The sequence below is a fragment of the Empidonax traillii genome, unplaced genomic scaffold, assembly GCF_003031625.1.
Source record: "Empidonax traillii isolate 1590-97213 ecotype Southwest subspecies unplaced genomic scaffold, ASM303162v1 scaffold157:size2224338, whole genome shotgun sequence".
NCBI lineage: Eukaryota > Metazoa > Chordata > Aves > Passeriformes > Tyrannidae > Empidonax > Empidonax traillii.
Window position 1 is genome coordinate 948,962 of NW_020955350.1, and position 27,383 is coordinate 976,344.

Genomic DNA, 27,383 nt, shown 5'->3' on the forward strand with positions numbered 1-27,383 from the left:
CAGCTGGGGCTGCTCTGGAGGCAGGAAAGCAGCATCACAGTCTCCAGTAACTTACTCTGCTACCTTGGGTCACTCCACACCTCTTTAGCCTCTCATGTCCTTCAGGGCACAGGGGACCTTGCACAGCAGCACAGTCCAAGGGAGGTGCTCCATTTCTGGCAGGGAAAAGATCCTACCTGTCCTATACTTGGTTGAAGAGCAGGAGTGGGATATCCCTTTGTTTCACAAGCACTCAATAAAATTTAGCTTAGAACTTTTTAGCAGCTGATATTGCACTTACCATGGTGGATAATGCTGTGATCCAGTAATTTCTGCACCAATTTAATGGCTGTCTCTCTGTCAGAGGCCTCTTTGTGGTCAATCAGCCAGTCAATCAGCTCTTTGGCAACGAAGCAATTAGGGTACGTTTTGAGGTGATGTCGCCGATCTTTAATGACCTTTTCTTCGTGCAGTCGGAGCCTGGGGGTCAAATCACCTTATGAGAATCATTTGCAAAGAGCCTTTGTAACTAGAAAGACTAGGACAAGAGTGGAGCAGCAGCATCTAAGCCCTGCTCAAAGGATGGGCTTTGAAGATGTTGGGTAGAAGAGACCTAGCCACACCTCCACTGCTGGTATCTCTCAACCAAGACACCCACAGCAACCATTTGTTACAACTTCAAACCCCATAATTGGAAAACCTTGTTTTCTGCTCAGTGGAAAAGTATAAAAACTAAAGAACAGAACAGCATACTAAATCCATTAAAATACTTCCTGTAGGTCAATTAAACTGGCAATAATTTGGAATTAATTTTCCCACATTATCTCTAATACATTCCATGTTACTCTTTTATTTTATAGTATCACTGCTGTAGATTCTTTTTTCTTTGTTATCTCATTCATTTTTTCAGCTGTAGTTTCTCCCTTGGTTGGGTAAGAGCATTTTGCCTCCAGCTGCACAACAAGCATAGCATTTGTGATTTAAAATTCAGGTGTGAAGCTGTTCCAACACAATGCTATCTATCATTAAAAAGCTGCCTCCTACTTCAGATCAAGGAGAACTGATTTTTCACTTGAGGACCTGCTGGCAAATGCTCTCTAGCTGCAAAATCTCCCTCATCATCTTGAAAGCAAGTGGGTTGGCTGTTTTTGAGATGTTTGGGTCAGAATGCAAGATCCTGATTAGAGTAATACCTTGCTAATAAAGGTTCGGGGGATCTGCATCTTTATTTTTAGTCTTTTTTTTTTTCCCCTAATTAAACAAAATAAGCAACATTACCAATAAATTAATCGATAGAGGTTTCTAAAGTTTTTTTTAAGTTTTGTACTTTATTGTTCCATTTTAATGAATCATATCAGAAAATCTTTTTGTAGTGCCATGCCTATACCCCAGTTCTGAGGAAAGCATAGAAACCACATTGCTTGGGCTCCTGTCACAAACAAAAACAATGCTGTTCATTTCCAAATGGCCAGGATCCTACCTTGTAAACACACTCACTGACTTCAAAGGGTCCTGAGTAATGCTACAATAACTGTAGGGGGTACAAGGGTGATAACAGAGAAGAGTGTTAACATGAGCCTCCAGAAGCACAGAGCAATTTTCCTCATGTGATTCCTGTATGAAATGTGAATCCAGTATGACACAATAATTTCTCTTTAGAATCAAAAGAAGGGAAAATATATGGCTGAAATCAGTGAAGAAAATAATATCATGGCATTAGGCAAGGCTTATGTAGGCATCTACCTAAAAATAGTAGCAAAGTAATGTTTCTGTTCTGCAGCATTTAGCCTTGAACTGCACTGGAATGGCCAATCTGTGAAGTTAATTCAAAACCAGCTTTGCAAACATCATTAAAAAAATCTAAGAGTTTTATATTAAAAATACTGATAAATCAGATTAGTATTCTGTAAAGAAATGCTGGTAAATATCCCACGCATTGTGAAATTCTCTGAGCTAAAATATCTTTGCTTATAGCATATTTTCCAGATGTGCTCTAACAGCTGTTGCCATGCTCAGAAAGAAAAGCCGACAGAGTTTTAATTATAGAACATGCAATTATCAGTATGTCTGATGGAGCTTCACAATTAAAATACATTCCAGGTTCTGTTAATGTTCATCCAGTCTTATGTCATACAATAATCTGCAAGAATACAATTAGAAAAAGAGTGTATAATACATATGCAGACAGCTCAACCCAGCTTTCAGACAGCAGTGTAAGTCTAAATGGCTGCAGTTCAGCTGATACAAGAGGGAAAGCCCCTTCTTTGTCCACATGTTGCATGGGAGTGTGACAGGACTGGTCTGGCATTCCACAAACATGTCAGTAGTCAAGAGCACCAGAAATGAGCATTTAGGTCTTAAATTATGACTGCAGGCTTTCCTGCAGTTGGTCGGCTTATAAATATTTCAATTTCTCTGTCATGTCAAAGACACAAGTTCCCACTACAATCTTCTTCCTCACTCAGAGCATTCACAGAGTCTCTGTATATGCCTTTTTGCCTGTACTCATAAAACTCACAGAAATCTTAATTACTTCCACCCACTTGCAAAAGTGGATCCAAATTTGCTAAGAGGTTATAAAATCATTAAGTCAATGAGACCACGGCCACATACGCCTCAAGATACCTGAAAAAAACAAATTTATTTACAATTTCCAAATGGATGTGGGAACCTTTGCAGCAGTCTATACCAATTGTATCCATACTGAATTATGTCCATGCTAATCTATTTGGAACAAAGAACAAAAGGGAAATTCAGGTTTTCTCCTTGGTGATGTGTGTGTTCTTTCTGTCAAGGCTCTCTCACCTCTACAAACCTGCTAAAAATCAAACTACATGGAGGAGAAGTAGCTCAGTAAATTGGCATTGTACTCAGCGTAAACTACAAATACAGAAGCCTAAGGTAAAGTTATTGAGCATATATTGCAGTATACAAATCCAAAGTTTAGGCAAAAATTCAAAAAATGTGTCTGCGTTCATAAGTATTTATCAGGAGACCAATCAAATGGGTTAAAAAGGAATAAAACGCACCAGTGAATGCAAATAAACTGGAGCCAATGCCCACATGAAGTGGTAAATTCTTTATCCCTTGGCATTGGGAAACTTCTCATTCCAAGTCCTTGATGTTTTCTCTTTAAATAATGTTAATCACTTTTTGTCAGCTAGTCTACATGATGACTGGAAAAGACCTAACATCAAACACATTTCTCTCACTAGAAAAAGTTTTTCTCAAGAGCTGATTAGGAGAATTAGCTGACTGACAAACCCTGACCAGTTTGAGAAGAGAAGGGGGAGAAGAGAGAGGGCAAATAACAAGATGGTGATGGGGAGATACCTTGACAAAACCTTTGAAAAGTTGACCCTTTTTGTACAACTTAATAGCTGAACATCAGAAAATGACGTACACCAGTACGTCATCCATACATAATTCCATGCATTAGTCAAGACCACCTGCCAGATTTTGCACGTGGGGCCACAGTCTGCCCTACTTGGAGAAAACAATGTGACATCAAAAGCATTTGAGCAATTGCCTGTGAACTGTAAGAGGCACATGCAACTCTTTAATATTTACAAACTGATATCCATGACTCTTACTCATGCTTACAACAAATAAAGACAGGCTGTATTTGCAAGCATGCATGCCAGAACAGTTTCCTGGGGGCTTGTGCAAAGAGGAGTTGCTCCTAAATAACAGTATGTAGGGACTCCTGCTCCATATAGAAGTGCCTTTCTCCTGTGTAACGGGATAACCTGGAGGACTGATTTGCAGTAAGTGTGTTCAGAGCTATCTGGAACAATGCTGTTTGTTGAGAGGCATTTTCATAGAATCACAGAAACACGGAATCAGCTGGGTTGGAAAGGACCTCTTGAGATCATCAAGTCCAACCCCTGATCCACTACCACTGTGGTTACTAGACCACGGCACTAAGTGCCACATCCAGTCTCACTTTGGTAACTGTCAGAAAAGTCAAGATAATGGAAAAATCTAAATCTTTGCCTAGAAATGAAGGATCAGGCACTAACCTGGGACAAAACTGCTTTTGCAGCTACATGAAACTTGCATTTTGTTTCCAGCCAACAGGGACATTTTTATTTCCACCAGGGACATTACGCATTTTGAAGTTTCTTGTATCTTTTTCTGGACCAATGGATAAGGACTTATGAGACAGGGCCTGCACAAGAAGTTAGCTTTCCTTTTAAACCCAGGGAAGGCCAGCCTGCTGGATAAAGACAGTAATTACTATCATTAACTGGACCATGCTCCAAATATCTCACCCAGCTATTTCCCTTTATTAAGTCTAGTAGTTTGTGCTTGGCTAACATAGATCTTCCAAAGCAGTATCCAATCCTGATTTCTATGCATGAAAAAAAACTAAAATCCTCCTGTTCTTCTTGGTAATTTCCTGAATAGTTTATCTGCCATTTCCTAGTACATCCTATATAGTCTCTCCCTACATTTATCCTAGCAAGGCTCAGAAACAACGTGCAGAGGACAGGTTGGTCCCTGACACTCTAAACAGACAACATGGTATGAAGATTTTCATATGGAGCTCCACTCATTCACCCCTTTTAAAATTTCTGAAACAACCATACACACACACATAAAGATGTATATATCATAGAACTGTAGAACAATTTGGGTTGTGTTTTGGTTGTGGCCTTTAAAGGTCATCTGGTCCAACCCCCCTGCAATGAGCAGAGACATCTTCCACTGTATCAAGTTGTTCAGAGCCCCTTAAACATGAATATTTCCAGGGATGGGGCATCTACCACCCTCTGGGCACCTTGTTCCAGTATTTTAGCACCCTCATCACAAAAAATTTCTTCCTTATATCTAATCTGAATCTACCATTTTTAAATGTAAACCATTACCCCTTACTGTATTGCAATAGGCCCTACTAAAAAGGTGATCCACATCTTTCTTTTAAGCACCCTTTAAGTATTGGAAGGCCACAATAAGGTCTTCCTGGAGCCTTCTCTTCCCCAGGCTGTTTTTCTCTTTTCACAAGAGGTGCTCTATCCCTCTAATCATCTTCATGGCCCTTCTCTGGACTGACTCCAACAGGTTGATGTCTTTCCTGTGCTGAGGAACCCAGAGCTGGACACAGTACTCCAGGTGGTGTCTCAACAGAGCAGAGGGGTTGGATCCCCTTCCTCGACCTGCTGACCACACTGCTTTTGATGCAGCCCAGAATACAGTTGGCTTTCTGGGCTGCAATCGCACATTACAGTGTCACACAATCACAGAATACACCAAGTTGGAAGGGACCCACAAGGATTACAGAGTCTAACCCTTAGCCCTGCACATGCCCATCCCCAAGAGTCACATCATTGTCACATCATGTCCATCTTTTCATCCGCCATCACCCCAAGTCCTTCTCAGCAGGGCTGCTCTTGATTTGTCCATCCCACAGCCTGCACTGATATAGCAGGGGTTGCCCTGACCCAGGCACACACCTTGCACTTGGCCTTGTTGAACCTTTTTAGGTTCCCATTGACCCACTTCTCAAGCTTATCCAGGTGCCTCTGGATGGCATTTTGTCCCTCAGGTGTGTCATTCGCTCCTCTCAGCTTGGTGTCATCTGCAAACTTGCTGAGGGTGCACTTGATACCACTGCCTGTGTCACTGATGATGATAATAAACTGTACTGATCTCAGTATGGACCCCAGAGGAACACCACTCATCACCAGTGTCCATCTGGACATGGAGCCAATGATTGATACCCTCTGGATGTGGCCATCCAACAAACTCCTCATCAGCTGAACAGCCCATCAAATCCCTCTTTGAAGACAAGCAACATATATATGGCTTGGTTTCAAAGTGTGTATTAATATGTGTATGTGTGCATATATATATGATATATAGAAATAAATCATATATATGCAAATGATATATTTTTATGATTATATTTTGCAATATGTAATAATCTATATTATATGTCATATATATACATATATCATCTGTATCACAGAATACATAATTTAGAACAATATTTTATTTTTTTATGGAAGGACAAAACACCACTGAAGAGATAATTTGAAATGGAAATTCCTAGCAGAATTTATTAATTACTGAACAACACACATTGATGTTGTAATTGGTCATGGCAAGTAGCACCTCCTGCCTCAGAGTGCTCAACTGCTGCTGATGAGTTCCAGCATGCTCATGGGTTACTGCTGTGTTACACTTTGGTTTCAGTGACTCAGATCGAGCACTGCCAGTCAGCATTCACTGAACTACTATCATTCTAGCAAATTCTATAAACACTGAATAAAACTCTTGAAAATTAACAGTGATATGCAAAGAGGTAAAGCAGTGCAAGTGGTTTCTGCCACCCTCAAATTCTTTCATAAGTTTCATGTATTTGGAACTTCTGCAAGAAAAGGATTTACTTATTTCCAAGGAAAACAAGTCACAACATCCTTACGGACAAACATACACTGACAGAAACAGTGTCCTCACAAAGATGAGGACAATTCATGGTGGCTAAAGAACATGGGGTTTTTCACACCTCTTCTCAAGTGTTATCACAAGTGTTCCACTGGCAGGTAGAATTGCCCCTTTCTGCTAGAAACAAAACAGTTTTGTATCTGCCCAGAGGTCATAAAGTTTGGCTGTTTTCTGACCTGTCTACAGCACAGCAGACAGGCATCTTCCTAAAACATGGCATTTTCCAAAGTGTCTCAGTGACTTAGAAACATAAGTCCCACTGAAATTCAAACCCCACAAGTCAGTTGCAGACCCAATTAGTTATAAAATAAATGAGCATAAGGCAACATTTGAGTATATATACACACCCAGGAAAATACAGAACTACTTGAAATATCCTTTACACTAAACTTCTGCCACTGCACTGTCAGCAAAAAAATAAAATAGGTCATGAGGATATGAACTTTTTACACAGAAGCGATCGTGAAGGTACTCTGTGAATGCAGTGTGTGTTGCTGGGACAAGCATTTCCAGCTGGGCTTGCCAAGTCTCAGCTGAAGTGTCAGCATTTCATTGCTGAATGTTCCTCTTTCTATTTATGCTTCAGCTCTGAAGTCACTTAGTTCTGTTACTTGATATTCACAGGAGCTAGAATACCCTTTAAAACATGGGGTCGTACTGGAAATAGGATGAAAATATTTCTGTGTCAGTAGCTGCAGCAGAGAAGGAATTTTAACATCTCAGCTGGGGTTAGAGAGGGTGCCTTCAAAGCAGCTCCTGATATCAGTTCTCATCACTGTGTTTATCTCCACTTTTTTCCCCACAGCCATATTGTCAGTGTAAAGAGATGCCAGAACACAGAGCCAGATAGAGAGACTTCAGGTAAACCATTGCTGGGTGCACTGCAGAGGAAATCCTAAAGCTTTCAGGGAAGTGGTGGTTCACCAGTGCCCCTGTGGCTTTAAACAAAACACTGTAGCTGCCTCTTTAATGAGGTTTTTCTTTTATGCATTCAGAAGGTACTAAGCATGCACAGGGACATCCCCAGCACTCATAACATTTTACTAACACTGTAAGGGATCAAAGCAAACTCTGGGGAACAAACACAGGCATGGCTCAGGGTCTGGAATGAAATCAAAATGATGTCTCTTGGAGACACTCTTTCAGCCCACAAATTCAGCCCAGAAATTCAGAGCCACAGGCTCCCTTTCAGTACTTCCGACTGAAGAGGAAATTATATCTGTTTGTTTGTATCAATCTGTCATAAAACTAGAGACTCCTTGTAAAACCAACGGAAGCTGTGAAGTGGCTAATCCCCCTGCCTGCCAAGCCATTTCACTTGCATTTCACTTTTAAGTAAAATGTGTACAAACATGAATAATACATCTATTCGCCTATGCCCTTGAACCTTGAGAGCTTCTGTGTTGCTGGAAAGCATAAAACCACGTTTTACAAAGATGAAAACACAGAATACCTGCCCCTAGTCATAAGGAAAGTAGAAGTCTGCCTTTCTCACTCCAGCTGTTTGCTTTCTGGGCTGAAGCTGTCAGAACTCAGCAACTCACAGTTCTCCTTCTCTACAGAGAAGCCAAATATAATTGTGCTTCTCACTCTTGTGGGGATGAGCTGGGATGTACCACGGGATGCATGTATGCAAGTCTGAGTCTATGTGATACTACTGTGTGGATCCCCGAAAGAACTGATGGACTTTCCACTGAAGAGCAAGCCATCCTGGTTTATATCCATCAACTACGTTTTCTCCCCATTAATTTTCTGTTTCTCCATTGCAAGGATATTCTTAGGCTTACTAAATCAATGATAATTTTCTCAAGGATGTCTTCCCAAATCTAAACTGAAGACTTCTACAGTAAACCAGTAAAATTTCAAAGTGCAGACCAGAAACCATAGGAGAATTGTTGCTATAGACATCCCTTGACCGGATTAACACGGTAGCCATAAGACCAGCACCTCTTGTAGACTTATGCTAAAATACCTCTCAATAAATTAATTATTCTGTGGATAGCAAACTCAGGAAGGAGCAGTGTTATCTCAGTAACATGGCTGGAAGAGGAGAATGTTCCTTTGAAATGCTAAATGGGCTAAACAGGGCAAATACAGGTCAAAGAGCACAAGCCCTACTGCTACAGCTACTGCTGCCAGCACTGCCATTCAGGAACTTAGAGAGACAGACCAGGATCTGGGGAATAGGATGCTGAATTACAGTTCTGCATCACTGGAATCAAGAAGAGGGGCTGCAGCAAGAACACAAGGAGCTGTGAGTACCAGAAAGCCCTGCTGTGTGACAACTCCTCTCTTGGATGCACCTTGCACCCCCAGGAGGTAGGGAAGCCAAAAGAAGCTACAGGTTAAGGTCCCTTATGCAGCAAGGTTGACTTCTCTTTTACACTTATCCAGAGGCAAAACCTGAGGATGACCTTGGTCACTCGCAGTGTGTGCAGCAAGTTTCAGACAGCCTGAGAAACAAGGAGGTCTTTTCACCCACCCATCTCTCAGCACATCTGGGAAGAGCAAACCTGTACTGCCCAGAGCACCACAACACTGAACAGGTCTGCAGAGCAAACAGTAAAAGGGGGTGTTATCTGCCAGAGATAACCCAAGAAATCCATGGGAGAAGTGAAATCAGTCAAGTGCCTAATCTCAAGTGCAGTTTGGTATTTCTCCCACCCTGTCAATAAGTGACAAATAGTTTTGCTGGGACATTATATGGCTTTGGGTAACCTCTGAGCTCAAAGTCCTTCCAGGCTTGGCTGATCTCAACCTCAGAGGCGCATATGTGCAGGAGATCTTCTCCCTGATATTTTATGCTTCTCAGTGGAGCACCAACTGTTTGGACTTCTTTCAGCAGTCCTTGGCAACCCTGCTTAAAGCAAGTAAAAAAGATCTGCTTTCATCATTAATAATGCTTCATGCTGCAGTAATATCCCAACTGCTTTTACCAAGTGTTTTCCATCTCTACACAAAACTCTTATCCAAATACTCTGCTGTGTAATCATGAACGTCATCAAGCACAGAGAGCCAGTGCCTGACAGGTAATAAAAGGAGTAATAAAATACTTAGTGTTATGTACTATTGTCAACAAACCTGATTTTATATTGAGGCTAAGGCTCAAAGACTTCTTACTCATTTTCCACAAATATGCAGATTCAGCTTAAAATGAATGTAGATGCAATACTATTTCAATATACAGTAGGCTGTATTAAAACTGTCAAACTTTGTTTATCTCTTTCCATTCTATATTAATATCTTCATTTTCTTCTTGTTTAGTATAACTGCATTACTGGAATTTATTTTTATTTTGAAGGAAGCTGTGATAGTAAGTGGGAAAGTAGTCACTAAAAAAAGGCATTCTGCATTGAATTTCTTAAAAAAAAAAAAATCTTACAATATTTTGGCACTGATTCATGTTTTTTTACCTCCTACAGCTGGCATTACCACAATATGCAGCATGTTACACTGACAGAAGACATGATGCAAGAGAGTTCTTTTCACTGTCTCCCAGAACTCGTTGAAATCCAGTGGTTGACCACAAAAGTGCAAAATAAAACTGGGACTGATTCAAATTTTTAGACACTTAAAGTAAGTGTTCTATTTGACTGGAATATCTAGAGGTGATTAAACTGTGCATAAACAGAAATAGAGGAACAGGTAAGAGTATAAAATTTAAGGCTCTGCACGAACAACAAAATGCTTTGCTGAAAACTGGGAACTCAGAGGCTGAAAGCAACAGAGAGTCAGAAATAGCTGAATATGCCATAGTGAAACTTGCACTGGCTACAGGCTGAAAACAGGCAGAGACCATACAAAAACCAAAATCAACCTTAAGTTGTGTTAACTGAGATGTTTCCAGAAATAATGGGAAATCCAGTTGTTCATGTAATTGTATATGATACTACAGAACATCATCTAAATATTGCGTTTTGTTTATGCCATGTCATTCAAGAACAATAAGCTCAAATAGATGCAGTGATGTAGCTTACAATGATGACTGTTACTTACAACGAACTTAAATGACTTTCAGAGAACTGTAATAATATATTGAAGGATTAAGTGTTATAATATTCTGCAGAAGACCTTCCAGTCTCATGTTTTATAGTTACATGATTTTACACTGCTATCTGCAAACAATCTTGAGAGTACTACAGGAAGGAAGAGAATCACAGGCTGGCCTTTGAATGCACCACATCAGGACTCACAGCCTTTGTAAAGTCCTGGTTCATGTCAGCTGCAAAAAAGAAAAGTTCAAATGCTGCCTATACTAAGACACTTGCTGTTTATATTAAAGCTTTTATTAAAAGTACATATGCAGATATACATACTTTGTGTGTTTGCCAAAGCTCAGGAGCTATAGGTATAACAAGAGATGTCCACATTTGGGAGCATGCTTCCTTGCTTTTGCCATGGAGTGTTCCTTGTTTTTCTTTTTTACTGTGCACACATGCAATAGTCCTTATGTGGATGACTGGAAGGACAGGGATTAACTGGCCAGTCATTACCATACAGTCGACACCAATCTAGGGGCAAGTTTTCCTCCAACATATGAAGGAAATCCAGCAATCCTTGAGGCATACAACTGTGTCAAGACATGGCTGGGGATCTGCTGGGTAGCAGCATGCAGAGAGGCCAAGGGTCTGCTCTGCTTCCTTGCTAAATCAAAGTGTAGAAGCCAGAATGAACTGCAACGGCAGAGGATGGCTCTGCCAGCTCCACAGCCCAACTCTGCATTTCACCCTTGGCTGAAGTCTCTACATGTCTGAACTCAGGTGGCTTTCCTGCCTCCACGTGCAACATCCATTCATTCTGCTGAGATCCAGATCACCAGGTTTGCAGGAACCTCCAGCCTCTAATCTGAGATCTTGTGAGGCTACCACAAGGAACCTGTCTACCTAGTCAGAGTCACCTTGGTCTTTTTAGCCTGAAATTATATAGTGGCATATGATTTTATTTTATTTATTGAAAGAACATAGATTATGCAATTATTAAAGTGAAAAAAATCAAAATAGAATAATAGAAGCCTAAATAGGATGATGTTATAGGCTTTTGGAGTTTCCTTAAATTGCCTTGTTTACTTCAGAAAAATGTTGCTTTGGGAGTAAAATATACGCCAGTATGACCTTCACAGTCAGCTGGAGGCAACAAATCAGTGTAATCCTAATTAACATTCTGCTCATTTACACTTGTTCTTCTTAAAGAGAATCCTGTAATATCCAATTAGGTTTCACTGCAAATGCCAAACAAAAAAGAAGAAATAAATTACCATCTAGAGATGCAAAAATGAAAAATGTCTTGGAAATCTATTGATTGCCACAGACTACACTGAATAAGTTCCAAATGCATCTACGCAAATGGTAATGATTTTACTCAACAATTTTGCAACATAACACTATTGTATTCATTTTTTAAACACAGAAAGGATTCCTTTCTGACAGAAATATTTTAATGACAAAATCCCAACCTATCTGCTTTAAATCTCTTTCTTTATCTAGGTCATAAAAACAAACAACATGAAGAATTATGGCATATGAATTTAGGGGATTATGTAATAGCATGAAGTCATTCACTGCCTAAATTCTGGTAGGCTAATGAAGAACTTTATCATTAAGGACAATGTATTAATAAAAATCCTAGTTAAATACTAATTCTATTTCGAAGATTTTCCTTTTGCAAAAATATAGCCTGGGAATGGTTTTGTTTGAATAGCTCAGCATTTTTCTACATCTCATATATGGCATATACACAGCTGTGCCATAACCACTCTTTATGAATAGTTCCTTCTGTCAGGATGCTATCAAGGATCTTGTCTTGTTTGATTAGGCCTTGTCAAATGCTCACAAGTAGATAAGCTTTGAAAAGATAAATATTACAGAAGCAATCTTCCTCTGCTCTTAAGATTAAATGGAAATTTTCCTTTAAAATAATAAATAAATCCACAAGGACCCAAAGAAATTCTGTTGCTCTACTGAACATCTTACTCCCATTGCTGGGCATGTGTTTGCCATTTCTCTTTTTAGGCAAAATTCTCTCTCCAACATGCAGAAAGGTCAGCGAACAGGTATTTATGTGCTCTGACAATAAATTCAAACTGCAACTTCTTACTTCTTTAATAACTCAGAACACGCACCCTGACCCTTATTCACTAAGTAGTGGCGTCAGCTTTACGTATGCATCAGCCCCAGTAGAATGCTGCTGGATTTAGATTACAACAATATGTTTATGTTTACAACATACTCCAAACTTTGTCTCGGGTCTAAACTTGAATCCAAAACATGTGTTGCACAGACAGTTGGAGACAGGTTTTAGATGGGTAACAGGACAAGAGGAGCTGAGTGGTTCAGACTCAGATATTCACCTATCGTGGTTATCAATGGCCCAACACTGTGTGTTAATCCAATTCATTTACTCAAGACAAGCCCTGACATCACTTGTCCTCAAGAAAGGCAGGATCTGTAGGAGCCTGGCTACGGTTGCTCTTCAGATGTTTACAACAAGCACAGGTGGGCAGGCAGACCACAGGGGCTTCTTGTTGGAGCTGCCCAGCCACAGGGATACCAGAGCACGTGCCAAGGTTTAGTCCATTATTCACCCTGACTTTTAAAGCACAGTACAGTGCTAATTAGGTCTTAATTTGAACATAACCAAAATGAGTTTAATGAATGCTGAACTACAGAATCATAGAATCATAGAAATGTTTATCTTGGAAAATGTTTTTAAGACCATCGAGTCCAACCCTCAACCCAGCACTGCCAAGTCCATTATTAAACCATGTCCCCAAGTGCCACATCTACACGTCTTTTAAATACCTCCAGCAGTGGTGACTTCACTACTTCCTTGAGTAGCCCATTCCAATACTTGACAACAGTTTCCTTGAAGAAATTTTTCCTAATATCCAATCAAAACCTCCTTTGGTGCAACTTGAGGCCATTTCCTCTTGCCCTGTCACTTGTTACTTGGTAGAAAAGACTGACATTCACCTGGCTACAACCTCCTTTCAGGTAGTTGTAGACAGTGATAAGGTGCCCCCTGAGCCTCCCCTTCTTCAGGACAAATAACTCTAGTTCCCTCAGCCTCTCCTCACAGGACTTGTGCTCCAGACCCTTTACCAGCTTCATTGCCCTTTTCTGGACATGCTCCAGCACCTCAGTGTACTTCTTGTAGTGAGGGGCCCAAAACTCGACACAGAATTTGGGCCTCACCAGTGCTGAGTACAGGAGGGCAACCACTTCCCTGCTCCTGCTGTTTCTGACACAGGCCAGGATGCCCCTGGCCTTCTTGGCACACTGCTGGCTCGTGTTCAGCTGGCTGTCGATCAGCACCCCCAAGTCCTTCTCCAACGGGCAGTTTTCCAGCCACTCATTTCCTAGCCTGTAGCACTGCATGGGGTTGTTGTGAGCAGAATGCAGGACTGGCACTTGGGCCTTGTTGTTCCTTCTAAAATTGGCCTTGGCTCATTGATCCAGCCTGATCAAATCCCTCTGTAAACCTCTCCTACCCTCCAGCAGATCAACACTCCTGCCCACCTTGGTATCTTCTGCAAACTGACCAAGGGTGCCCTCTATCCCCTTGTCTAGATTGTCAATAGAGATTTACAAGATTTCAGTCCATGTAAGTAAACTGTGCATATATGAACTGCTGAAACTGCAAAAGGTTTTGGGCCACTGAAGACATGAAACCATTGATCAAGTGGTCAACACCTTTTTGTGCCTTTTTCTACAGGTTTCTCATTCTTTGAGGTGAAATACCGATATTTTACATAAAGAGATGTGCTGTGTACAGTTTTTAGCCTGCAAACAAAATTTCACAATTTCTAGTCCACTGGAACTTTACCTTAGCAACTATATGTTAAAATAAAGTTTTCAGTCCATGTTTATTGTGCAACCCCTTTTTCTTTCTCCTATTGGCCCAATAATGTGTTTCCCAAGAATAGTGTTGTTACTGGTCTCATGTAAACTCAGATATTCCATATTCATCAGTAAAGAAAGCAACACAGAGTACAAACATATTTCATGTGAAATGATTTAGAATATGCTGTTTCAGCTGGTGTTGATTTATAGATTCAACAACAACAACAAAAAAAAGGTCATATGAAGTTCTTAATATATTAGATTGGAGCAGCTCTAGCCCCCCTATAACCCAAAAAAGTAAATGCAAGCAATTATCTTCCAACACCCTGTGTCTGATTCCTTACACTAGGACCAAAGTACAGCACTTGGAAAACCCACCACTTCATAGGAAATTTAAATGACTAGATTTTCCCCCATTAAGAAATATTTTTGAAGGACCTAGGCCTTACAACATTGCAATAAAGCACAATAGCATACAGAGAAAGCAAAAATCCCATTGTTTTGTGCATGTCGAAAGAAATATTATTAACAAGATGGAATAATGGTTGGGTACATGCTTGATTTAATCATGTCTTTGATCGCATCTGTAACAGCAAGGGAATGTATCTCATTACATTCCAAATGGATTACAGGATGAGACATGACACTGCAAGAGAGGAAAGTGTTAACAGTTCAAACACTTTCTTCCCCCTCAACACGTGATTGAAAGTCCTCTTTCCACAGAAGCTGGAGCTGCAGGACCACGCACAGGAACCTGTGCACACGAACTCCAAAAGTGGTCCCTTTGTGCACAGTGTGAGAGGATCTGAGAGGGCTCAATCCATCTGTAGCAACACTCTGCAGGCAGTGAGAACAGAGGAGCAGGTGGCTGGCCCTGAGATTACTGTTCCTCGTGTAATGCCAACACTACACAGCCAGCAGGATTTCTGGCACTGTGACCTACTGGCCTTCCAGCACGTACTACTCTGTGCAATGTCTCCAGTCTTTTCCCTATTCTCATCCTTCAGGGACTGATATAAACTTACCATGTCCTAGCCATCTGTACATTGGTTTCTGCGCCCCAAGTTCTTAAGAAATGAACCTTGAAAAGCAGTCTTGGTGGTTGGAAGAGTTGTAATGTTGGCATCTCAGGAATATCACATGATTTGGGGTAAAATCCTGGCCTAAATTAAGACAGTGAGGTCAAGGGAGTCAGGTTGCCACCTTCAAATCTTCCTAAAACCCTGAGCTGAAATAGAGAGCTTTCTAAAGTTCTTAGGCATTCATTTGGACATGGATACATTTCTCACCCTTAAATTTGCTTGAAAAGCTGGACAATGTAAGAACGAGGAGTGGTACAAACTAACTTAGCTGATTTTGCACTGCAGTAGTTAAGAAGCATTCTTAGAAGTCCTGCCACCATTTCCACTGACTAGATAATAATACCTGGTTATCAGCCAGTAACAAAAAAGCTGATAATATGAGCCACCATAGCTTAAAGAAGACATCACACTATGCCTTCATGAAATACTCAGTTGAAAGGGATCTCTAAAATTTACCTGGTCCAACCTATACTGAAAGCATATCCAGTTAGTACCAGTTGCTCAGGGCCATGTCCGGGCAAGATTTTGGTATTTCAAAACTTCTCTGAGCCCCTATTCCAATTTTTTTATTTACCCTTATGGTGGATAATTATTTCCAAATATCTAATTAGAAAGTCCCTTGCAAATTTTGATTATTGCCTCTTGTACCATCCCTGTGCACCTTGGAAAGACTCTCTCTCCTTTTGCCTACACCTTCTCATTTTAGTAGTTGCAACCAGCAGTAAGATCCCCCCAAGATCCCCCCCAAGCCTTTCCTTCTCTAGGCTGAGCAGACCAAGCCCTCAGAGTTTCCTTGTACATCACTTGCTCCAGCCCAATCCTACCCTGAGAGCCAGTCTTTCTTGGGTCTTGCTTCTTGTATGAAGACACCTTTTTCCTGTCTATTTTAGAGAGTTGCATTATTTTGCATAAATTAAAGATAAATAAATAAATCTTATTAAAATCAGCATATAATAAACTTTGCCTTATTTCTTCTGTTTGGTGGACTTTTGAGAACACCCTTTCATTGCCTCATCTAACTAGACATGCATAGTATGATACCAATGGCTCCTATTCTTCTCACCACAGAGATGTACTTATTAACCTAATTTAACCTCATCTATTTCTGCCTTTCCTAAAGGAACTGAAAGGTTTGAGCTTGTCCAAATGCTATGTTTTGAAAATACTTTAATTGGCCAAGATCATTCTTTAGGTTTCTAGACCCAAATCACTCTCAAAATGGTATTTGTACAATCTCTTTTGGGATTTGTACATGATAATGCTACTTTGAGCTTCTTCCCATCACAATCTTCCTGTCTGCACTGACCAAGCAGCAATTTAGCAGTTCAAGCTAGGAGTTACTCTTTCTATATCTTAGTAAAAATAAATTGATTTCAGCTAGAGGAAAGTATAAGTTAATTACATCCTGAGCATCGGGAAACAATTAACAGCTTTCTATTATATCACCCTGATTTCTAAGTTATACAAACAATTAAATGCTACTGTAAAAAAGGGTGTATGATTATCAAGACAAGGATCTTTTCTGAAAAAAATGAAAGGAAATTTTTCTACCACTGGCAATCAGCATTATAAATAATGCTTAGCTAATATCTTTTCAGAATTCATTTCCATTATTTGCAATCCTAACTCTGAGTGATATGTAGCTGTGTGTTGTCAGATTCTCCTTCCAAAGAGGATGAGTGTAAATAAATGTTGGACTCTGATTCCTCTAGATAAGCACTCACAAATTTAGATTCCTGTGAATATCTAGTAATACTCCCTGGAATTAAATTAAAAATCATTGTTTTTACTAACCATATTGTAATCATGACTTGCATTTCGTTTGCCTCTTGAATCAAAGCTGAGACTGGCTTGTGAAAACACAAAGGAACACACAGGCTTGCTTTAAGAAGCCCCAGTGCTTTGAAGACGTGAGCCACAATGTGAAGAGCAACAGATATGACACACAAAAACTTCTTTTCAACTGCCAAGAAACTCATTTGAGCTGATACGCAGGAAAGTGGTGCAGACACAGAGCCAGTGGGCTGTACAACAGCTCAGCTGAACACTAATGGAAACACTACGGAAAACACTCATTTTGGCAACACCACTTAGTGTGAGAAGCAAGGGAAAAAACCCACACAAACCTCCACAATGCCAAGTCAAAGGCTACTGTGCTAAATGGCCTCTGTGTTACCGTGGGTGGGACAACCTTCCAAAAGCAGGTACAGTATATAAGGCTTGTAAAGGATAAATATGATAGTGCTGTTTATCAGCAGAACAACTTTGGTCTCCGCAGATTCCTCACACAATGTCCCTTCCAGGACAGCTATACCTCTCCCCTAGAACAAGTTCTGTTCCACTCTCTTCTTCCCTATCATTTTCTGCCTCAAGGCTTCTTCTATCCACTGTCCTAGACAAACATCGTCTTGGAGAGAGAGTTGCCACAGCTCTTGATCAGAAAAACAGTGTTCATCTCCCTGATTCCTTCTACTGCCTCTTCCTCTTCAGTCACATCAAATGCAGGATTACTGTACTTTTCCTTTCAAGCTCCCATTTTTGCTATCACCATCTCTTAGGTATGTTGGCTTTTGCTCTGACCAGCCCTTTAGTTACAATTTTGCAATTTGATTTTTTATCTTCAAGTGAGCATCTCTGTGCTTGCTGCCTTAATACAGGAGGCACCCTCCCCCACAGGGCTGTCTGGATGGAGTCACCCAAATCCCACCCAGCATTGCTATGATCTTTACCAAACACCTGACATATAAACGAGGGTCAGGCAGGGAAAGAATTGATGAAAAGGGTGAGAAGGGGATCCTGGACTGGCAGAGCTGTACTTCAGTATCAGAAACTGATTCCCTAAGAAGCCAATCTCACTGTGGGGTCCCCCAGTAAAAGGTGGGGTCTGTGGAGCTCCCTAACCCCAGGACAGCTGACCTTACCACTTACATTGCTATTGGTGCTGGTTTCACACAACAATAACCTGTCTGAGCTTCCCAGACTGTTCACCGTGGCCTTAGACACTCACCAGCCAAGCAGCAGGATCCCCACACCGAAGGAATTGGGCTGCTCTTTTCTGCAGCAGCAGCCAGACACATCAGCTCAACAGCACTGTAAAACCCACAGCATGCCCTACCCCTGAGGTAGGTCAAAAAACTCTCATCTCTCTGCAAACTCCTGTGACACAGCTGTGGTAGATCAGGTACTCACCTACACAATTGCAAGGAAACGGCGAATTACAGCCTTGTTATGTGAAAACTCACTTCTATATTTGCTCAGAATTAGCAAGCCCAACCAGGAACACTTTATAATTATTCCAAAGTTCATCTTTGAGATCTGACTGCATTTACTGGATTGAAGTGCTGCTAAGACACAAACTATGAAGACTGTAAAAGGCTGATAATCAGGTTGAGGTTGAATTCTGAAGTAGTGCTGTCACATGGGTAGCACTGGGATATGCTGGTCATATGAATTACACAGTAAAAATTTCAAAACATATGAAATGTCAGTATTTGTACCTCCCTTCATGCACAGTTCCACGATAAGAGTGCAGAAGTAAAGGTGAAAACCTTAAAAAAGAAAAAGCTTTGGCAAATTGCACACTTATTTTCTGTTCCTCTCAGGTAACAACATGTGCGTTGGGCAACTAAACTCAACATGATTTTTAGAGTCTGCCTTCTACTGGAGTCTGAAATTTTTAAATGGGAATACAGCAAATTAATCCCTGGAGGGATGGTCGAGCAAACCCAGCAGTGAGTTTGCTGCCACTGTTCCCCTCTCTCTGTCCTTGACAGGTGTTTCTGCTGGCTCCTCCACCCCAGTGCTGGCACTGGTCTGACTTCATGCTGAACCCGTTTAGAAAGCTAAATTTTTCTTATTTGGCTTCAGCTGCTTCAGTTCCCTGAATCTGTGATCCCAGACGAACACCAGTGCGAAGTGCAAGGGAAGAGATAAGAGCGGGGCAGAGGCAGCCTGCAGTTGGATCTGCTGTATCAGTAAACCACAGCCGTAAACTGTACGTGTTTCAGTGACATGGGGGAAGCCAGCACCCACTTCTCCCCCTGTACTTCTTCAGAGAAAGCTTTTATGTGGTCATGTGGTAAATTGGTTTGTAAAACTGACCCAACTGAAATACCAGCCTTCCAAAAGCCCTGCTGATCACTCCCCCAGTGCAGGTCACCACACAGTGATGGGTACAGAGGTGCTTAAGCCAGTCCAATGAGGGGAAGAACAGGGGTGGGAATCAGGAGGCAGAAACACCTGTTTAATTACAATGGTTTATACATTAAAATTATTTTAAATATATGGTTTAAATGTCCTGATCTTGCTTAAGAAAAAAGTACAACCCATGATTAACACATGAAGTGCATCCTTCCCTTGGCAAACGCCAATGGTTCTGCTGAGACCTGAAGCTTCTATCTTTATTAACGTTTAGAGCCTCAACTCAGTTATTCAAGGACCAGCTACATGAACCAAACCCAATTAGCTCTTGCTTCTTCCCCAACCTTTCATCCCCTTTCAGCCAGCTCTTCATCAGTTTACCCTCTTCTCACATAGATATATTTTGGGGAGGTGACTGGCCTTGAACATGGAGGAAAAAGTATCCTTGACTTAGCAAAAGGACCTACACAGGTCTGCTCTGCCAGGATGACAGAGGCAAGAGAGTTAATAGAACCACAATACAAGGGTTATAAAAATAAAAAGCAGAAAGTCAGCAGGGCCTGGAGCCTCAGGAGGGAATGTCCCTTTCTGAGAGCAGACCCTAAGCCCAGAGCTACCACCAAGCCTGCAGTCAGTGCCTGGACACTTAGTGATGGGATGAAGAAGCCTGTATCAGGAACATATATGGACTGCAGATAGGCTAATTGCTGCTGTGACAACATCTTCCACTTTCTTAAGTCCTACATCACAGAAAGCACGGAAATTCTGTGAGCTTTACATTTCAAAAAGCACTGGGGTCTACAGATACAAGAAACACCTCAACTAAAATAAGATTCCTCCCTAGTCCCTGTCCATCTATCCAATAGTGAAAGCTGTTTGACCTTCCTCCTGGCTTCAGTCTGCTCTCTCACTTGGGAGGGGGACTGTGACTTTGGAGGGAGAAAAGTGCAGATCCTTTCCTGAACACAGTATCCAGAGCACCCTACCCATCCCTGTACACACAGTATCCTTTCTGCGTCTCCACACTTCGGAGTTATTTTATTTTCTGAATGCCACTCTTGGGCTCAGTGTCTCACCTCCCAGACCAGAAATCCCAATCCTGACAATCCCACTTTGGCAGCTTCACACAGAACATCTCTCATCGTCCACAACCCACCACTGCTGCAAGAAACCACTACCAACTTCAGCCAAGATTTGTGCTGCAAGGGCTTCATTCTTCTTCAGAGCATACAGTGGCTACCCCTGTTGGGACCTGATAAACAGCTCTGATTCCAAGGCGTTATTGCTACACAAATAGTAAATAACAATGGCAAGTGATAGGAGGACTTCTCTGTCACGGTGCCAGCCTAAGGCCACTGCTCCCACAGAAGCAGGGATCATGGTGTAAATGCAAACTTAGACTGATTCTGGCACATTCATTCTGCCTTCCCTGCATGACCCTCAACATGGAAACAAGTTTCTTTCACTTCTTCATAGACAGCTACTCTAACATGAAATAAGTAAAAAATATTCTTGCATGTGCTACACAGACCAGCTTGCCTTGCGCTGCATCTTCATTTCTAGAAATGTTGAATGGTCAAAATTCTACTGAAGAACATGAGAAATTGAGATTCCTATTCCAGGAATCAAATATATACATGGGACTTGTCATTAGAATTAGTACAAATAGGCAAGATTGGAACACATGAAAGGGTGCATCAAGTATCAAAGATTCCAGAAAAAAATAACATATAAATTTCAGAAACACATGCTTTTTATAAAATTATAATAATTTATACTAATTAAAATATATAATTGAAAGTGCTGTGATAGGGTAGAATTAGTGGGAAACCTTGATTTCAGACCAATTTTGAAGTTTTACCAACCTTTCCTTTGAAACCTTTCCTTTCAGTGTATCACTGACGGAACCTCACAGAGAAGATTACCAATTTTTTGGTTGCTAGAGTTTGGAAAACAAATTGATGAAGATGAGATTTTTTCAGCAGAGGATTCTGGAGCACTCTATTCCACAAAAATCTGATGATACAGTCTCCTGTGTTCTATCCACCCTGAAGAAGTCAGCAGAAAAGGGCTTTCTCAAGTGAGACAACTGAAAACTACTTTTTTCAGGGCTGGTTTTGAACCTAATCAGTATCTCTTAGCTAAGGGAAATGCAATCACTAGTGAAGGACTAAGGACGTTGCAAGAAAAAGGTGCATGGGGTAGAAAAACATATCATCCCTTTAGGTGGAAATACAATATTGGGCTGGGCCAGGCAGATTATAAAATCTCATCCTAATGAATTCTGTCTCTTCAAATGTCATAAACATTTGTTTAATAGCTGAAGATCTGTCAGGAGCTGATGAGAAGAAGTGACTTCTATACAACTGTATATCTCAAATCCTTACGGTCCTTTTAGAGTCTAAGCTTACACTAGAGTGTTAACACACTTTCAAACACAGTAATAGCATTTAATAAATTTTGTAACTATACAGTTTATATAATTCTATATCATAGCAATACATTAACACTAAGGGTCTTTTGACATTGTTGCTCTAGAAACTGTTACTATTATGTGCCCTGGGCTCTTTGAACCTTAGAGTGCCAATGAACTTTCAATCTTACCACCATGAAAATAAGTTGACTATTTATTGCTCAGAGGAAGAAAAAATGTTACGGACCTATAGGTCCATGACTCTGAAAGTTAGGCACTCCATTTTGTCTTCTTAAAGTGATAATGTTCCAGTGAAAACTGGTTTTGTCTTACAACTTCAAAATTTGTAGCTGTTTACCAAGTAAAAGCTCATTCGTAAGACAAAATTCATAAAACAAACTCTGATAAAAAGGCAAACAAAGTTTTGTTGAATCATATCTTGCCCTTTCTCTCTTTTGAAAGAAAGAAAAATCTCTAAGAAACATGCTTCATATTTCCTCAAGCAGAAAGAAAGACCATGATGAATTAGAACTATTCCGCCAAAATCACTGGCTCATCTAACAAGTCTCATCATTATTTAGTCAACTATTTAACAGACGTGTGAACTGGGAAAGGTGTTGCTTCTCATGAAAGCTGGTGATAAAGAGTCTGCAGAGACATTAAGTGTCATTTAAGTTACACATACTACAGAGAAGTGCACTATATATACAATGGCAATTTCTGATTTACAAAAAAAAAAAAAAAAAAGGAAAAAAATAGGCATTGTTTCAATATTGCTGTTTGGTCAACTGAAAGCTGAAGATTCCTGAATTATTAGGCATATTTTCTGCAAGAAATATAGCCCTTGGGAGATATATGAGATTTTGGTGACAAGTTGGCATCAAGAAACAATTAGCAGACAAGGAAGATTTCAGACACCCTTAACTTGTAAGACAGGCAGCCAGCATGTATATCAAAACATGCCCACTGAAACTGCTTTTGGTTGCCAGAGGGCAAGATCAGCTCTAATCAAGTTAATACTCAAACCCAGCGAGAGATAATACTTTAATCCTTCTGCCAAACAGCGCTGAAACGGCCACAACCTGTTGCCTTCAACCAGGAGGGAAATGAGCTTGGAATTGTTCTGCCTCTGATAAAATTCTTATGAACTTCAGTAGTGCCGTTTTATGTTCTTGTTATTAAGCTTCCAACAATGATTATCCAAAGCACTAAGGATGTGACACCTTTCTTCAGGCACTCCTAGCAAGGCCAAGGAAGCCCAGGGACATTCATTTCCCAGGGTTGTACCAGGCAGGGATTTGCAGGCAGGGATGTAGTAGGATGGAGGCTTCAAAGGGCTCTCCCTGTTCCAAGGAAGCTGAAAGCCCCAGGATGCTCTCAAGCACAGCTCACAGTTTCTCCAGGAGACAGTTCCATACTCATCACTTCAGCCTCCTCAAAAGAGAGTGCACCACTGAGCAACTTAGAGGGTCTCTCAATCTGCAGCAGAACAGAGGAAGAGCCGGGTTTTTGGGTGGTTGGAGCTGTTAGGCAGCCAGAGCCCTGGCAGTTTGTCCTTACAGGGCCATCAGTGCCTGCAAAGCCCACAGCCTGATCATGCCCACCCTGGCTCTTGCCTTGCTCTTCCTACTTTCTGCATGGCAGCAGAAACTGCCAAAGGATCTGTTCTGATATGTCACACTGATAATTGAAAGGCTTGTCGAGACCCAAACTTCAGATGTCGTCACTTTAAAAAATGTGTTTCTAGTAACCAAAGGTAGAGTTAGACATTTGCTCAGACAGCTGCTGGGTATAGAGGACAAAGGACACTATCGGATGTAAAAATTTACCATGTTAGCTGAAATATACCTCAAGATCCTGTTTCTTTCTCCATAAATCATGCCCACTATGGACCAGTATCTACATCCTAGCCTATGCCAGCAGCCAGCCTCCTGGGTGCCAGCTGACAGAGCACACATCTGGGCAGAGCTCCTGACCTCGCAAAGGTGAAACACACATCACAAGAAACCGAGGGACAGGAGCAAGGAGAATGAAAAAAAAACTCTATGTCCTCTTCCTCTCCTTCCCCTAACCAGTGGGCACTTGCCTGGGGAGGGGAAGGGGACACAGGGCTTCCATCCCCACCACCAGCAGTGCCAGTGTGCAAAGCCAGGCTTGCCAAGATGTGTCTCAAATAGCTTTAGCCCTCACTGCATCGAGTCCCTGCCAGAGAGGGACAGATGTGCAACACAGGAACGAGAGCTATGAGGCAACGCATGAGGCTGGGGCGAGATGGGCAGTAGGAACCTTGTAAGGAATTTAAATTAAGCAGCTCTGGTAAGTCTTTAGATACACGTGTTGTTTGGTCTAGTACAAGAGTGCTTTAAATACCTACATTTGGTTGGGTTTGTGTAACACCATGCTCACAGTTTCATTTTACACTTTTACTCCAAAGTTATGTGTTCATCCTGCAGTATGCAACACTTGTTCACATGCACTTTCACCCAAATACACACATAATCACCTGTCTGTCTGCATCACTCCCGCTGGGGGCTAATCTTGCAGTTGTAAGCATCACTAAGAATAGAGTACAGTGTGTTTCCTTGAGTGCATGTGTGTGCTGGCTTTCTATCATCTGTTTGCCTGCCCCAAAGGCTGCTGATATAGCCTGTCTTTGATCCTGAAAACCTGCCACATTTTCATTTTACACTTGCCTTGGACAGTGGGGCTGGCTAAAACTTGTCTACTGGCCAGTTTTCTATCACTTATTTTGTGGCTTTTGTTGTCTGGGAACTGAAGAAAACTAACTTTTTGCATAGATTGTCCCAACAGAGAAACAAAGTTAATAAAAATCTGCGGGAAGATAAAGACAATTTTTACAATACAGTTCCACCTCACCCAACAGTTCACTGATACACAAATGGGAGATTTTACCTCTTCTCTACCACCTCCTGTTCTTGTTCCTGGCTCCACATTCCCACCACCTATCTTCTGGGGGTTCTGGAAGTCAGCAGATCAGAAAACTAACCTACCCACCTGATTACCACACTGGATCTGCTTTCAGGAAGTGCAAGAAGTACATGAGCAGGCACAAGGGAAGAGATGGGGCTACACTGCTAGGGAGTAGGAAAAGGAGTGGATCCTCCCATTCAGCAGTAGCCAGACATTATGCACACTGACTTGATCATGTACCCACAGTCCCAGTATATTTAGGCCACGTGTTACAGATTCGCAAAGGAATGTCCATAGGTAACCTCACAGGATGGGGAATAATTGTTTTGTATCTGCAGATCACTCTGCCCAAAAAGAACACCATGTTTCATGACCTTAATAAATAAAATGACAAATACCGATTGCTCATTGTGATACTAATGAGCTGATTCTAGGACCCAGATTGATTGATGTTTCCTAAGTCTTCTCTCCAGGGAAAGATTGCAAAACTTTGGCTCTTACATTTAACTATGAGGTATTCAGAAAGATTATATGATCTCAATGAAAATGTCATATTAGCCTTAAATCTTCCACTTCTAGGAAGAGCAGGATTCTTATTTGGCACTTGGATGAAAAACTTTGCACCAACTCCACCATGCAGAGCCAGTGGTGGAGTGCCAGTGTACTCTATCACCCTTGGTTTCACTTCAGGGTTCTTGGAAGCCGAATCTCGAGCTTGGAGCACACACTGGTGTGTACCGGAGCCAGAGCAGCAAAACAACATTTACTTTCCAACCATGGACATCACAAGCTGTCAGTGCTCCTCACCGCACTGAATGCAACAGTAACAGTGTCTGTAACAGCAGCAATGATGGCACCTCCCAAGTCAAGGAACATTTCTATCACTTTGCAGTGTTTGTCATTAGAGCAAAAAGATATAAAAAAAATAGAGCCAAAAGGTAAAAAATATTCAAGCAAAAACTACGAGGAAAATATTTTTTACAATCTCCTTCTAGTTAATCATACAACATTATAATGAGAATTTTCTTCCTCAATCACAAGATGTTTCATCACCAAACTGAAAGCATTAAAATTCATTTTTCTCGTCTCTAGTGTATGGGTACAGCCGGCACATTAAATACATCACACAAGTTAAAAATTAACTGAGTCAGGCATTTTTGTTCAAGGTTCCTATGCCGCACACAACTCCACTCACAAAGCACTGTTAATTACTGCTGGCACTGACAGTAGGGATCCCCTTCCATCTGCTGGGACCAGCTGATCCAAAATAAAAACAAGCCCTCGGAGTAAGGCGCAGCGCTGCGGGGTCAGCGCCCGGCGCCGCTGCCAGCGCCGATCCGCACCGGGGCTGTGCGGGAGCGGTGCCCGACGCTCGGCTGGGCTCCCCGTGGGGTGCTCAGACACTTTATCGCTTACGGTTTCTTCGGGGGTTTTAATCTTTAAAGACGTCACACTCCTTCTGCATCGCTTGATGCCTTTAGTGACGCAGCAGCCTCTCCCCAGCCGCCTCCCGCTCCACACAGGGGAGCAAAGGTGCCCGCGGCAGAAGCCCCCCGGGCGGTGCTTTACCTCCCTGGGCTCACAGCACTGGCTGCGGCCCCCTCCTCCTCCTCGCTGCTGGAAGCGGGGCCGGAGCCCGAGGACGCGATGGAAGCAGGGCAGGTGCTCCGGTGCAAGGAAAGCCCGCGGGCACAGACCCTCGCACTCCGACCCGCAATTCCTCCTCCCCAGCCTCGCCGTCAGCGGGGCTGCTGCTGACCCCGGGTACGCGTCCCCGGCAAAGCGGGAGGAAGGCACCGCTTACCGGAGCTGCTCGCCGGTGAGCAGGACCTCGGCCATGTGCTCCAGCTCCGCCGCTTTCTGCTGCATGCTGCTCATGCCCTCCTCCATCGCCGCCGGCCTGCGGGCACAGCACCGCCGGGTGAGGGGGGACCGGGGACCCGCCGCCCCCCGGCCGCGCCACCCCCGCCGGCAGCTCCGGGGCTGCTCCCGCCCGGCCCCGGCGGCCGCAGAGCTCGTCCGGGGCTGGGAGGCAGCGGCTGCCACCCCCCGCCGCTTCAGCTCACCTGAGCGGGTCAGGTCACTTTTCCCCTCGGCAGGCTCGGATCCCTCCCGCCGCTTCCCGTGTTATTGTGTCACTGGCAGGCGGAGAAACACATGGCTGCAGCCGCCGCAGCCGGGCTCGCCGAGGCAGCAGCGTCCCCCCCCGGCTGTCACACGGCAGGGTCGGCGCTGCCCCCGCGGGAAGGGGCCGGATCTCCGCCGGGGGCTGCGAGACAGGCGGCTGCTGCCGCGCTGCTCCCTCCTCTCCAGCCCGGCCGGGGAGGCAGGAGGCGGCTGGAGGCACAGCTCTTCTAGTCCGTGGTTCCCTTCCCGCGGGTGCAAAGTCCCCGGGCCTCCCTGTGACACGGGGCTGCCGGGAGCACGGGCTACACGGAGAGGCAGCGCTTGGGAGAAGCCGAGCCGGCTACGCGGGCTGGGATGCCGCTGCCGCCCGCCCAGGTACTGCGGGATGCGCCTTGGCAGTGACCCTTATAGATGCAGCACGGG

The 27,383-nt window shown here is 42.6% G+C and overlaps 1 protein-coding gene across 1 annotated transcript in view; it reads right to left on the reverse strand.

Annotated features, from left to right (window-relative positions):
* Positions 1 to 27,026, reverse strand: part of DEPTOR (DEP domain containing MTOR interacting protein) — a 77,590-nt gene extending 50,564 nt beyond the window's left edge. The window contains exons 1-3 of the mRNA XM_027884915.1: positions 26,900 to 27,026; positions 26,638 to 26,733; positions 281 to 459 (exon numbers count right to left, since the gene is read on the reverse strand). Coding sequence (XP_027740716.1) covers positions 281 to 459; positions 26,638 to 26,723 — 265 coding nt within the window. The 5' untranslated portion in view covers positions 26,724 to 26,733; positions 26,900 to 27,026. The remainder of the gene's footprint in view (positions 1 to 280; positions 460 to 26,637; positions 26,734 to 26,899) is intronic.
* Between the last annotated feature and the right edge of the window lie 357 nt (positions 27,027 to 27,383).